At 40.5% G+C, this 15,433-nt stretch overlaps 1 protein-coding gene across 3 annotated transcripts in view; it reads right to left on the bottom strand.

Annotated features, from left to right (window-relative positions):
• RBM28 (RNA binding motif protein 28) overlaps positions 1–15,433 on the bottom strand; it is a 30,820-nt gene that overhangs the window by 6,890 nt on the left and 8,497 nt on the right. For all 3 annotated transcript variants that reach the window (XR_014266619.1, XM_082472308.1, XM_082472309.1), the window contains exons 9-16: positions 13,897–13,966; positions 11,466–11,575; positions 8,753–8,826; positions 7,818–7,953; positions 6,773–6,837; positions 4,798–4,956; positions 2,765–2,914; positions 2,378–2,452 (exon numbers count right to left, since the gene is read on the bottom strand). Coding sequence is in view for 2 of the 3 variants with exons in the window: in XM_082472308.1 (XP_082328434.1) it covers positions 2,378–2,452; positions 2,765–2,914; positions 4,798–4,956; positions 6,773–6,837; positions 7,818–7,953; positions 8,753–8,826; positions 11,466–11,575; positions 13,897–13,966 (839 nt within the window). In the remaining variant the exon portion in view is untranslated. The remainder of the gene's footprint in view (positions 1–2,377; positions 2,453–2,764; positions 2,915–4,797; positions 4,957–6,772; positions 6,838–7,817; positions 7,954–8,752; positions 8,827–11,465; positions 11,576–13,896; positions 13,967–15,433) is intronic.

Genomic DNA, 15,433 nt, shown 5'->3' on the forward strand with positions numbered 1-15,433 from the left:
GAAGCCAGAGGTAGGGAAAATACATTACCTACAGAGGAACAAAGTTAAGATTACACTGGATTAAAAAAAAAAAAGATTACATTGGATTTCCCTTCAGAAACCATATAAGCAAGAAGAGAATCGAATGAAATATTTAAAGTTTGGGGGAAAAAAATCACCAACTTAGAATTCTTTACCCGTGTAATTATCCTTCAAAAGTGAAGGAAAAACAAAAACTTTCTCAGACAAACAAAAATTAAAGAAATCTGGGAATTCCCTGGCAGTCCATGGTTAGGACTCAGTGCTCTCACTGCCAGGGGCCCGGGTTCGAGCCCTCATTGGGGAACTAGGATCCCACAATACGCACAGTGAGGCCAAAAAAAAAAAAACTTTAAAGAAATTTATCACTGGTAGACCTGCCTTGCAAGAAATACTAAATGAATGTATTAAGGGAGGGGAAATGACAGGTCAGAAACTCGAATCCACACAGAGAAAGAAAAAACATTAGAGAAAAGATAAATGAAATGAAGATAAGGAAAAGATGACATGAGAAGGAAGACATAAAGTATGTTACAGATTTATTTTGCACTGAAGTGGGGGAAGAAAAAGAAGATTCATGTGAAATTAATGTAGTAATAATAATGTTATTTTGTCCTTTTCACCTCAGAAATCTAGATAGGCACACTGACACAACAAAGATCTATTATATGCCTCTTATGTGCCAGTCTCTAAGTGGTAAGGGTACAGATGGACAGAATGAAGTGTCTACCTTTTAGCGCTCACAGCCCAGTGGAGAAAAGAGACATCCACAAAGTAAAAAACTAAAAAAAAGTTTAAGGAACTTCATGTAGTACAAGTAATAAAGTCTTATCTCTTTTGAGAGAGATGGGGAAATGCTACTTGTGGAATATGAGCATGGAAATTGAGTAGAAGTATCCTTGAGTCAGGGGAGAGGAACGCTTTTACACAGAAAGATCAGTATGTACATAAGTGTAGGCAACAAATAAGGCAACCTGAATTTTTTTTTAAGCCAGTAGCTACAGAATCACCTCTGACTTAGGCAGTAAATAATTCTATAACTACAATAATAAAGCTGCCTTGAATAATAACCAGAACTCAGGTTTTTCCAACCCAGGGCCATTGTATTAACCACTGATACTGCTCCTCTAAAAGTCATGCTCAGGGCTTCCCCGGTGGAGCAGTGGTTAAGAATCCGCCTGCCAATGCAGGGGACATGGGCTCGAGCCCTGGTCCGGGAAGATCCCACATGCCGTGGACCAACTAAGCCCGTGCGCCACAACTACTGAGCCTGCACTCTAGAGCCCGCGAGCCACAACCACTGAGACCACGTGCCACAACTACTGAAGCCCGCGCACCTAGAGCCTGTGCTCCGCAATATAAGAAGCCACCGCAATGAGAAGCCCGCGCACTGCAACAAAGAGTAGCCCCTGCTCGGCGCAACTAGAGAAAACCCGTGTGCAGCAACGAAGACCCAACGCAGCAAAAATAAATAAATAAATAAATTTATAAAAGTCATGCTCATGATATACACCATAAAGACACCAAAACACTGCAAATGTTTGGTATATACGCAAGTTAAGGTATAATATCAATGAGATCTGTAAGAGTTATGGTGTCAAGAATAACCTGGCCTTCTATGTCCTGTGGCAAGATGGGTAAGAGAATGAGTACTGACTGTGTGCTGACTGTGTAGTATGCGAGACAACTTACACGCGTTACCTCATTTAATCCTCATCAACCATATAACACAGATGATGTTAATCCTATTTTTACAAACTAGAAACTGAAGCTGAGAGAGGTAATAACTTGCCAAGGAACTCAGAAAGGGGCAGAGCCTGAGTTTGAACATGAATATTCTTGTTCCCAAAGTCCCTGTTCTTTCCTCTATACTACACTAGATTAGAAAAAGTACTAAAACTATCAGGCATCAAACTTCTGGAGCCATCTAAGAAGAAAACAGAATTATGGAAGAGATAGCTGAAATCTACAGGTAATGTAAAACTTAACCTTGGCTATTAATTTTGACACGTACCATCACCAAACACTGCAGTACAAGCACTGCTGATTGGTAATAACATCAGTCTGATTCTCCTCTCTCCTTCCTCCCCGTTCTGTGGAGCTACCACAAGCCAGGCCAGCAGAAGAGAGATGGCCTGCAGAGTTCTAGGGAACTAAGAGTAAAGGGTAACAAAGAACCTAACGAGGAAGAGACCTACTTTAAGGGGGCAGAACCACAAACTGAACAAAACAGGAGTTTAAATATGGCCTGAAAAAAAAAATTGTTTGAACTGAACGGTACACTTAAAAATAGTAAAGTTTATGTGTATACTACTACCATTTAAAAAACAAAGACAGAAAAAACATTTCAGTTCTGTACCAGGCTGCGCTGGATCCTCAGTTCCTTTATTTTAAGTTTCCTTCGATCTTCCAAAGAGAACTCCACTATTGGTCTCTGTGGCAGAAGGGGACAGGAAGTCACTCATTAGATTTCTTAATCTCTGCATGCAATGAGCTGAGATATCGTCCCACCACTACCGTCTTTCTTGCAAGTCAGAGGATGCTGCTCACTTCACTCTACTTAAAGGCAAGGGGCCAGTTCTGCAAGCAGTCTATCCAGTTTAGTGTTCCTTCTAATCATCTTATCACCTGAATCACTGATCAATCCTCCAACGCCTTGCCACTCTTACCCACCATACAAACGTCAGAGGGTTTTCCGCAAATGGCCCTCAGAGGAACATGCTCCCACCCACAGGATGAGGCTCACCTTCTGAGGCCCAAAGATTTCTGGATTGTTGTTGATGTGGCGTAGGGCTGCCAGGGCATGCTCGTGCTCCTGGAACTCTGCAAAGGCATAGCCCAAGGACTGACCGTTAATTTTCCCATGAGCTCCTTTAAGGCCTCGCATTACCCGACACTACGAGTAGAACAAGAAAAAGAATCAGTAATTAGAGGATAAAGATCCTTAACAGCTTCAACAAGAAATCAGGTTATTGGAACAGTTTTCATATATGTCACCATCACAACAGTTTTACTGGAATAGCACTTATGAACGTCTGGTTTATTAGAATACACCTACGGAGAGCACAAAACGAGTTAAACAGATATTTTCTCGCTTTCTAAGAGCTTACAGACATCAACACAGACCCACAAATAAGCATGTAAATAAAATAAACTTCCCAAGGAAAAATTATAATAGCTAACTGTTGACACGACAATACACACAAGCCGAGAGGTACATGGTACTTGAGGTTGTATAAGTTCGCACTGAGGCTAAAAAGCCGTCTGTGGATCTCCTCACTGAAGACACCACTCAGAAAGGGAATTCCTGAAGAAGGGAAGGATAAGGGCCTGATGGCTTTAGGTAAGAAAGACAATTCAGGTATGGGGAAGATCCTGCCCAACATACAGCCTCAGAAATACTGGAAGGAGCTTCAGCCGTCTTTGCTCAGAGCTCAGATCCTCTCTGGCGTGATTTTTCCCTAAATCCTTAAGCTGTAATAGGCATCCTGGGGCACCGAGGAACAGCAGGATATTTTGGGGTAACTGACTGTTTACATGCTTTTACTCCTGGAAGCTGCAGTTGTCATGTAACGGAGAAGTCTAGGTATTGGGTACACATGGATGCTGCATTTGGTGTGTGTCCGGTATCTACTCTGTGCCTAGAACTGTGCCATGTACTGTAGGATAATCAAGAAAGCATAAAATGAGGCTCCTATCCTCAAGAGGCTTACTATCTTACTGAGACACGATATTTACACATATGAAAGAATTAAAGAGAAAATTCAATATAATGCAAATATTGTAAAACACACATACATTTCTCTAAATGATGGCAGGTGTTAAATGTGCAGACTCTTCCTAAGTATTGTGGATGTTAATGAGAAATTACACAACTCACCCCTATGCCAGTAACAGCTGAACAGTTACCAAGTTTTACCAAGAGTGGTGTCGGCTACGTGCTGACATGTTCATATTCTCTCCTGGAATTCCCTGAATACCAATACCTTACATTTTGAAGAGGATTTCCAGGAGTAGGAAAACAGTTTATGGTGATGAATCAGAGCAAAGCAGATTCATCATATTGGCTAGGTTACTTATTCAATAAACACTAATCAAGAGATGACTATGTGCCACGTATTATGCCAAGAACTGGGAACAATGAGATAACGCCTGCTCTCCAAGAGCTCAGCCTGGTGGGGAGCAATGACCGGCAGACCATCACGGGACATGTAGCAGTCAGTACTATGACAGAGGTACGCAGGGGTGTTGTGGGAGCAGAGGAGAGCTTTCTGTACGCACACAGAGCCTAACCAAGTCTTGGTGTGAATCCAGAGTTTGTCTAACACAACTGCTGGAGACCCGGGTGGCTCCCTATGCTCACCACGGGGCACTGAGGACTCTTACTACAGGGTAAGAGCCTATACGGTAGTGAAACGCCCTTCTAAAGAGCAAAGCACACAGATTATTTTCTCTGCAAGAAAATTAACCTTACAGCACCTGGTATAATGCTGAGAACACAGCAGGTATTCAATAAATGCTTGCTAAATTAATTCATGAGGGCAGAGACTTCCTCACATTCTGCTGCAATTTGGTCAGATGTGAAAGGCAGTTCTTAGAAGAGGTAAAAAAAAATTTTCAACCCCAAAAAACCATAAAAATCACCAAACTCAGCCTTGTCTGCTGACAGTGTGTCCAAAAAGAAAATCTGTCAATCTGCCAGCACCACAGCCTGAACTAAATACTCGATCTGACCCAGGATGAGTACCTAAGTTCCGAGTGGGCAGGGCCAACTCTCACCTCCTTGATGCGCACCCCCTTCTCCCCTCCAGTGGCATTCAGCAGCAGCTTTCTGAGCCGTTTGTCATCCACGGCCTTTGGGAGATTGTGCAGGCACAGCCTGGTCCGGGAGACAAAGATATTCTGGTCCTTGAGTTTCTGATGCTTCAGCAGCTCAAACTGAAAGAACAACAAATTGTTAACAATACGATCCACCCTTTAAAAATATAGGTTCATAATTCTCCAACAGGTAAGAACCATGACCCCTATCCAATAACCACACATCTAGAAAAAAGGAGGGAAACCACCCACCTTGCAGCCTTATGATACTCAGCACAGGGAAAGAAAGGGTCAAGGAAGCAAGATGATGGTGGGGAGGTGATAAGATCATGGGCTCTGGAGTCAGTCTGAATTAGAAATCCATCTCTAACTGGAGAAGCTACATAAAATTGTTTAAGCCTCAATAATTTCACCTACAGAGTAGAACTGTAGATCAAAATATAAGATCAATCTTTCAGTACTGATGTGAGGTTGCAATGAGGTAATAAACATAAAATCCCAAGCTCAAACCTGGCCCAGAGCAAATAAAAAATAATACTGTAGTTAACATCTATGCCAAGCCCTTACCTACCCATCAACTCAAACTAATTACTTAGTCCTTCCAAAAGGAAATGGAATTTCTTTAAAGAATTCTTGATAGAATATTGTCTCATCTCAACTCTGCCACCTTGAGGCAAAGAAACGTCAATGGCCATAGAAACAAACTGCGTCTAGAGTCTCAACTATGCTGCACAAAGCACTGGTCCCAGGGCAACCTGTCTCTAAAGTGAAAGGATGACATTCTTCTCCTGATTTGTTTGTTAAAATTAGCTCAGTAGAAAAAAGTTTTAAATTAAATTTTTTCTTTTATCAAGTTTCATTCCTGCTGCTTCTTGTTTGGTAAAGGTACTAACAAATCACAAAATAAACAAATACCCTGGAAATGAATATTAAAAGGGCTATTTGAAGAGGTTATCATGCTTAAATTCAACAGTCTAATTTTTCTCCTAGGAAAAACTGTGCCTGCTCTGAATTACAATGTGTATACTCTAGTGAGCTTTTTGCTAGAAAAATTCACTCTAAGGGAGAATTAAATGTGTCACTATCACACGGTGATCAGAAAAGGGCATACAATGCCCTCCAAATAACCATGATTTCCAGATGTTCACTACCCAAAAAAGTTGAGAACACTAGTCTAGAAACTGTACAGAGAAAAGACATGCTGCCTCTTGCTGTCACTATATTCTCATCTCTGTCCATCATCTTCTGCACTTTCAGGTTCCATAGTTAATTCTGTTAATGATCATGCATCTTTACCATTCTAGGCTGGCTTAGCTTTTTGAAAGTAAGCTATACAGGCAAAAGTAAAAATTACCGGAACAAATATTGCCGAGCAGCAAATGAACTCAATAGTATCAGTTATCAGGGGAAATCCCATAACATAGAGTTTTCCTAAAATGATTTTATAATCTGGAGACACCACCCTCCCCCCGTCAAAACAGACATCTTAACTCTCCCTTCCAAGACCCACATCTACACCTCCTTCCCTACTACCTCTAGCCACCCTGACCTTCCTTTATGTTATTCTGCATTTATACTGACACCTAATTATATACAGCCCGAGCCTCTAGGTATCTACTCCATGATCCAGAAGCATACTATCTGGCATTAGTATGCTTAATACTGCTGAGTATTATGCCTAATACTGCTGAGCATTAGGAAAATAAAGAATAAGACCCAGTTCTTATAATGGCATATAATGCTGACATGATATTATGTATAATGCTGGGTTAGTTGCTGTTTCACCTGTGTGCTTGTTTTCTAACAACAGTGTAAGCAGCACCTGTGACCGATACTTGCTTGGCTCTTTGATGAGCATCTCTAGCATTCAATTATTATTATTTATGGATTTTATTAAGTCATGCAGAACATGAAGACTGGTGCCTAATCTACTCACTCGTTCTCTTTTGGCCATATCAGCAGCACTCACACCCTCTGCAGCCTTCGTCCCAGCACGAATCACTGCAGAAAGAGGGAAAAAGGCCAAGACATCAGCAAGGGAATTTTCACTGAGCAATAAGAGGAATGTGATTTGAATGATGCAAGCTCTCTGTACAGGGCCCTGAGGACTATGCTGGCCAGGACATAGTGGCATCTGGGTAGGTCCAGAAATAGGCTACAGGGCTAAGTTCTTGTCTATGAACTGCTCTCAAGGACTAAAACTCTGAACATTTTGTGATTTTGTTCCTCTCCTTCCTTTCCCTCAAAGAGTTTCATGTACATGCCCAAAGTCAGATGGAAAGGCCTAGAGGAAGTTCTGGAAATAAGTACATTTTAGGCATCTAGAATGCAAAAATGGTCTACCTATAACCTGTCCTTGGAATTTCACTGCGCATGTATTTGGGAGCCATTACTAAGCAGTGAGATAAGCCAACCTAGAAAACAGCTACATCGTAACACAGGGCCTAGTCTCAAAGGCTAATGGTCTCCCATTTGCTAGTCCAGGCTGGGCAGCTGTGCAGCAGGTGGCAATATTGTGTGACCTAGAGAAAAGGATTCTTCTGCCTTAATTAAAGCTCATTCCTGATTATCTTTCTGACATTAATGGAAAGGTACTCAGTGCATATTTAAAATCCATGAGTAATCCAAAAGAGTAATTTTAGTCATAATTTTCAACTTCTTCAGAAAACCTATCAGGAATGATGACAAAAGGCAAAGGTAATTTGAGTTTTTCCTCCCTCTTTGCCCTGCTAATCCGCTGACAAAAAGGTCTAAAGGCAAGCAGGCAGAAAGGAGAATGGGACTCGTTAATCCATGAACTGGGTGAAGCCTTCCTAACAGAAAGCCACATCTGCTAAAGTGGATTAGCAATATATCACTGTTAAAGAGGACGTAGGGTTTTTAATTTGAAACATGCCCCAAACATACTACTGCCAGGTCACTGGCACAGCAAGGGGCCAGCTACTCAGAAGCCTGGTTCCCATCTCCCTGCCACCACTCACAGCCTTCTCGGGCCAGATAGAGGTTCCGGGTCCCAGTCGGCTTCTTCACCTTCTTTGTCCGGAGCTTTGCAGCCTCATCACGGGTCACTGCCAAGTCAACCTTAAGCTGCCGGCCATCCAGTTTAAGCCCACCACTCTGTAACAGATTGCAACCTCTCTTAAAATTCATGATGAGTAGAAACTAAGCACCTGACAAGGAACACCAAGGAAAGGGAAAACAGCAAACCCCAATTATGCTGTGGAACCCAACCCCCAGGATGTTTTAGCCCAGCTGGTTGCAAGTAGATCACTGAGCCGAACAGTATTTAGCACAGCTGTGCAAAGGCCACATGTCCGTTTGTTTTAAGGGAGCTGATTAGTCCCAAAGTAGGCCCAAATTGAGGAAAATGATCTGTAAACTGGCAAATTTTTAGTACTCTAAAGAAAGCTAATGAAATGGTAGTATTAACTCTACTCAGGAGAATTTAAGAGACAATGGCAATACAGAGTAACTTATCTCAAAACAACTTATACTTGGTTATAGAATACACAGAAAAATTCTCCATCACCTACACACTTTCTCTCTCAAATATTTACTCCACTTCACAGATGGCCTTAATCCCTTCTTGTCCCAGTGTTTCATGTCATCAGCCTAGGATAGAGACTGACATACAGAGAGTGAACCGTAAATAGATTATTATACCTGCTTCCTCACCTGTAAAGTAAGAATAATGATTGTACTTACCTTATATACACCTACAGGGCTGATGTGAGGATTAAATAAAGTAATGCATGTAAAGCTCCGTGCCTAACACACACTACGTGCTCAACAAGTGTTAGCTTTATTATTATTATATCATTGACAATAATAATAATAAAGCTTTGTGTAAACATCAGATGTCGCCCCTGGGAGCCACTACTGCCTAAGTTACAGAGTAAAGAAATGTCTTCCTTACCTCGGTATCTGGAGAGGCAGCTTCGAGGCATTTCTGAGCCGCTTCTTGAGTCATGAACTGGGCAAATGCACAACCTGCACAGAGAGACAAAACTAAGTAGATCCCAAACACCCATGGCCCACCAGGAATCCAAAGACAACACTACAAATGGTGGCAGCCTGACACAGAGTGGAGGGGTGGTAGCATCCTTTTGTTTAGTGCTATGAGACTTAACTAAGAAGCACTGTGTCAGGCGCTGGAGGTTCAAAGACAGGTAAGATAGCACACCTGCTCACAATGAAATTTTATCATTACTTCCTTCATCTTTTCTAAGGCTTCTTAGAAACTTTAGTCTCACCATCCCACTCCTTAATAAGAAATATCCACAAGAAATCCAAAGAAACTCCAGCCTAACATTTAATTCAGCATCACTCTCTGCATGCCTATTAGAGGACTAAAGAAACAACCACTTAAGCCTGAAATTAAATTATAGAGCTCACTGTCATCACAGTCACTGGAAGGCACTGTACAAGGACAAATCTAGCTCTTGGAGTAAAAAAAAGTCCCTGGCCTCTATCCCATGAATATAGTGGTGAACCAGAAAGCCGCGAGCTCAACTCTTTCTTGTTTTATTTTGTTTTCATGAATTCAACTCGACTCATGCTGGAGAATTTCCACACCTTTCACTGGTTAAAGGCAGGGCCAATCAACCCATCCTAATTTTCTGCTCTTGATGAAAAGCAGCTTTTGTAAGAAAAAAAAGTTCACCTTACAGTACACTCAAAAAAAAAAAAATTAAGTTCCATAATATTTTGTTAGTATTCCTTTAAACTTTAATTATCCCCTCATATATGAAAATAATGCCATATTTCCCGGAGCTACTGGAGCACTGATCTTTTGCCCCTCTAAGACTGAATGGCAGCAGACTAACCGAAAAGACACCTGTGGCAGGCCAACCCAAGGGTCGCCATCTAGTGAGGTCTTCCCTGCTTCCTCCAGGCAGAGCCAAGTGCCCCCCCGCAACACCCCCCACCCCACCGCCGGTCCTCCACTCTCATCTCTATTACAGCACTGGTCAGGTGGCATCTTCCCCAAAAGACCTGAATGTCTCTGGAAGAGGGGCCATGTTTCTTGGCTGTTTCTACATTTGTAGCACCTACCATAATGTTCAGCATTAGTAGATACTCAATAGGAAGAAACAAGTAATATAGAAAGAAATATGGGGGAAAAAATGTTTCTAACAGGCACATTAGCCTGTTTGTCCAATATGAATAAAATAGGATGAGTTCTTCTCTCTGAATGGGTAAGAATTTTACCATTGGAATTTCCAGGGTAACTACTGGGTTAAATCCTACCACCTTCCTAAAAGTCTTCAGACAATACTTAGCCCTTCCAGGCAGTGAAATAGCATGCTGACAAGGATGAGGTATAGGAGGAGGTTGTGTGAGGAGGCAGAAAAAGTGCCAGAAAATTTTAATATGAGCTCAGGAAAGACAATGCATTATGAAAAAAAAATAATGGAAACTATGCCTATTAAGACCATTAACTCTCAGCTAACATTAACAGACCAAGAAAGAGACTGAGCAAGTCAACTACAGACTCCATTCTGAAAATGTCAACCCAATACACTACCGCACCCAGAAAGAGACAAAAGAGATCATCAAAGTCAAGCAATATGCTACAGTACTTGTAACATTTTATGCAATCCTAGTTGCCCATTTTCAGAAAAATATACTAGAAATGGAGAAGGTCCAAGAAGCATAATTGAATATCAGAGCTGAACGCATGTTAAGTGATTAGTTGAACCCACTCGTTTTACAGATAAGAAACTGAAGCCCACAGTGGTTAAATGATTGCCAAAAATCACCCAGCTGGTCTATGGTTTAGCTGGGATTAGATCCCTAATCTCCAGGAAGCAGTTCAGTTTTCTTTCCATTATACTACCTCATTTACATCCTTCATAGCTGAGTAAAAACCAAAAATGATCAAGTTTCATCAAACTGGAAAATAAGAAGGTTCAGAATGGAGGCAATTAATCCATAGATAGGCTCCAGAGAGCCCCAAAACAGTCAGAAATGGCATTTTTCTGAGGACAGGGTTCAGAGTTTTTGCTAGATCTCAAAGGAATCAAGAACCAGAATGAATTAAGAATTCACTGCTTTAGTAGAAGGACTGCAGTTGATAAAATCAAAGATTCTGAACGGGTTGAAAAGGTGCTTACCTAACAACAGTATATTAGAATGAGGAGTGGTCAACCTTTAAGCTCAAAAGAAATAGCTTTGGGGGGGGAAAAAAAAAAACTAAGGCAGCACTCTTGCTACATAGTTTTCCTTCTGACTGTTGCCACTGCAACAAAGTTTCTGTCAGTTTCCATCTCTAACAAAAGCAACTGAAAAATATCCCAGCAATTTCAAGCAATGTGGAATGATTAATACCGGTGAGATGCTATCACATCTGAAATTCAAAGAACAACAAATGAAATTCATTACCCTAAAGTAAATAAGCAAGAGCTTAAAAAGCTGAGACAAAATTATGGCTGGCAGCACCATTACAGATGCTGAGTTTGACATCATGGAAGACAACCTCAGAACATCCTTGGTGCTTCTATGGATCACAGAAACCTGGATAATGGCAGACCCCTCAGAATGGCACACATTATGCTCTCATGTAACCTAGTCAGTGCCCATGGCAGTGGTCTCAACCCTTTTGGGCCTGACCAGCTGACAGCAAATACCTTTAGAATGCTCTGTATCTGGATGCAAGACAATGCGGACATATTTAAGATCTCCAAACTGCTGGAGGAGCTCTCCAAGGTCTTCTTCCTCTGAGTCGAAGGACAGGTTTCTGTGGAGGACAATCAGGTCACAAGAAAGGTCAGTTACAAAAGTGAGATCCTGCATTCCAGTACAAGGTGAGTGAGTTAGTCATCAACTGGCGTGGTTTCCTTGCTCATAACCGCCCTTCCCAGGGACAGCACCAGGGGGTGGCTCCCACTAGCCAGGTCTCCAGTGCATGACGCTGCCTATCGGCCGTAAGCGACTGACCTTCCTCGGTTAATCAAATTCTCCTTCCCAGGAATATAAAACTTGAACAGACATATACAAAGACCAGAAGTTGTAGATATAGATTCACTTCAAAACAGCAGTGTCCCACTTGAGGGAAACTTATGGGGAGCTGAAAATGTTCTATATCTTGATCAGAGTGATGGTTACATGGATATACATATATCCATGTATAAAGGTATATGTATATAGATGGTTATATACATGAAAAATGTCACTGATTGTACACTTACATTAACACACTTTACAGAATACATGTTATACCTTAACAAGGGATAGAAAAAAGGATGGGTGTCTTCAGAGAAAAGAACACATAGCCTTCTGCAGCCAGGGTCCCAGAACCACCCAGATCTTCATCCCCTTCTTGAGGTCTGCTCTTTGACAACTTTTATTCTGTGAGCCACCCTAATGTCCAACAAACCAGCCTTTTCACTTGAACTGGCCAAAATTAGTTTCCCTTACTACAACCAAAAGACTCACAGACAGCTAATGAAAAGTCAAATGTCACTCAACATCTCCTCTGTACTCCTATGAAATCCAGGTTTCAGTTAAAATTTTACAGAAGTCAGAAAATCCTTCAAAATAATAACTCAAAACCAAACATGGTAAAGTTTACTAGCTAAGTGCAAAAAAAAAAAAAAAAACCTACTATTTCTCTCGATGGGATTAAAAAATGTTGGAAGAAGATTTTGTTCTACTAAATTTCAACACAGTGTAAAGATTCCTCTTTTCCCAGCTATGCACAGCCTTCCAGGGGTAAGAAAAACAGTCCCAAATAAATATCTACAATTTTACTTCTCTTATGCTAGTTAACAACCCCATAAACAGTTCTATCTTATGGAGTAACCAAGATAAAAAAGATGTTCTGGAATAAGACATATGCTAGCTACATTATTTCTTCTAATTTGCCTCATCGTGGACATAGTTTTCTGGACATAGTTTTCTTTCTTCCATCCTTTACTTTCCTAAGTTCTTTTTTAATTAAAAGATGTATAAGGAATGGTATCCTTGGTATTGCAGTCACAGGCTTCTAAGTGTGGGCTTCCAAGTGTGACATTCCTTCTTTCCTGTTACATAGAATCCTTTACAAATACAAAATTATATGGAAATTACAAATAACACAGTAAAAAAAAACCTGGAAAGACATGCTATAAAGAAAGAAAATGGGAAATATATACACTAATATGTATAAAATGGATAATTAATAAGAACCTCCTGTATAAAAAAATTAATTAAATTCAAAAATTAAAAAAAAGAAAGAAAATGGGCTACAGCACAGCATGTATAGGCTAAAATCATCTTTGTAAATATTTATGATATTATGAATATGTGTGTGGGTGTTCCCCAAGCAGTGATTAAGGTTAACTTTTTGCTTATTCATTTCCTATATTTCCCACAATAAACATAAATTACTTGTATAATGAAAACAATCTTAAAAGAATATACAGGAGAATAAAATAGACATCTCTAAAATAAGACCCAAATGGCCCTAGCACAATGGTACTTAAGAAAGGATGAGAAGGCATGCTTGAGGTATGCCGAAGATATCCCAACCTCCTGAAAATACCAACCTACTGCAATCAGTAGGACTAAAACAGCAATGGCAACATGATACAACACCTATCTCCCTCCCTCAGTTTTCCAGGAAACAGATGGGATGCCTCACTATACTCTGGACATGACTTTAGAAGATAAGTTAGGCATGAAGAGAGAATTCGTTTGGGATAAGTGGTATCACCCCTCCCCAGCACTCACCCTAAAACAAAGGCCAGAAGCAAGATGGTTCTAATAGTTGAAAACCTGATTTGTTCCAAATGATCCCACCCCACTAACAAAGAATGAAATCTAAATGAGGACAAGATATAAAGACCCCTGCTATTTATCTTCTGTGTATAGTTCTGATTCTCCTACACATTTCTCATTGTGTGCTATGTTCCTAGGCAGATGTGCTAATGGTCTTAGATGCATCTAACTTTTTGGCCTAGCTAACAGAATTAGTGCAAAAAGAAGACGAAGAAAGGAAAGAAGGGAGGGAGGAAGAAGGGAAGAAAAGAAACCTATGAAGGCAACACAAACAGCAGTTCTCAAGATAGAAAGTCATACCTGATAAAGACAGTTTTCCCTTCATTCACATCAGAGGGTAATTTCCTCTTCTTCTTCTTCTTTTTCGAGACTTGTATATCCAAAGTAAAAAGAAAAACAACAAACTGAAAAAGACTAGTACAAGCCTTACAACAAAGGCTTTTAAATATATAAAGATCTTACATAAATTAAGAACTCCAATTAAAAATGAACAAAGGATATGCAACTAAATATTCGAAGATGCTCAAACGCACTCATAATTAAAGAAAAACACAGCACAAGAAATGAGATACTATTTATCACCAACAGATTGGCAAACAACAAAAAAGACAGATGAAATCCATTGTGGTAAGGGTGTGGGGAAAAGAAGAGATTCCCATATACTGTTGTGACAGTGTAAACTTTCTAGAAATATAAAATGTAAAAATTTGAGGAGAAAAAAAATATATCTACATTCGCATACACAAATATACATTATATTCTACATAAGTGCATATACATTCATGTTTTTGCTTATAAAAGCATTAACTATCCTTAGATACACAAGAAACACTGGTTGTCTCTGGGGAGGGGCCCTAAGTGGCTGCGGATTTGGGTTTAAGGGAGACTCATTGATTTTAAGAATAGACATATATGCTTATATATACACAGAAAATTTCTGGAAGGATACAAAAGAAATAACAGAGATTATTTTGGGGGACTACTGGGAGGATTGGTGAGGAACATTTTTTTTTTATGAATTTATTTATTTATTCATTTATTTAATTTTTGGCTGCATTGGGTCTTCACTGCTGCACGCGGGCTTTCTCTAGTTGCAGTGAGCGGGGGCTACTCTTTGTTGCGGGGCACAGGTTTCTCATTGTGGTGGCTTCTCTTGTTGCAGAGCACAGGCTCTAGGCGCATGGGCTTCAGTAGTTGTGGCACATGGGCTTCGGTAGTTGTGGCTCGCGGGGTCTAGGGCGCAGGCTCAGTAGTTGTGGCACACGGGCTTAGTTGCTCCGCAGCATGTGGGATCTTCCCGGACCAGGGCTCGAACCCATGTCCCCTGCAGTGGCAGGCGGATTCTTAACCACTGCGCCACCAGGGAAGCCCGTGAGGAACTTTTAAAGATCTTACATAAATTAAGATCTTACATAAATTTCTATATTACACCCTTCTGCACTATTTATATTTTTTGAACTGTATTTTTAATTAATTTTCTCCCATTATTATCCGTCAGTCTTATAATTTTTTCAAGTGAAAGAATGGTAAGAGACAGCTGAATCTGGTTGTAGAATGCAAGGTCTCTCAGTTCCTTCAGAATAAAAGCTTCTTTGCTTCTAAGGTGTCTACTATTCTCTCCTCACAGAAAAAGCTTATTTCCTCAGATTTCTCATATGGTCAAATCAACGCCAGACTTACAGAAAAGGGAGAAGGGAGACCTGATAAGTGAATAAAAACCTCCACCCAGACAAACTAAAGGACTACTTACTGACCGCTCATTCTGTAATGACCTGCCTCCCTCAATAAACTAGTTGAGTTTAAACCCAACATTCTTGATAAAAGTAGCAATATGGTT

This window comes from Balaenoptera physalus, assembly GCF_965194825.1.
Source record: "Balaenoptera physalus genome assembly, chromosome: 8".
Taxonomy (NCBI): domain Eukaryota; kingdom Metazoa; phylum Chordata; class Mammalia; order Artiodactyla; family Balaenopteridae; genus Balaenoptera; species Balaenoptera physalus.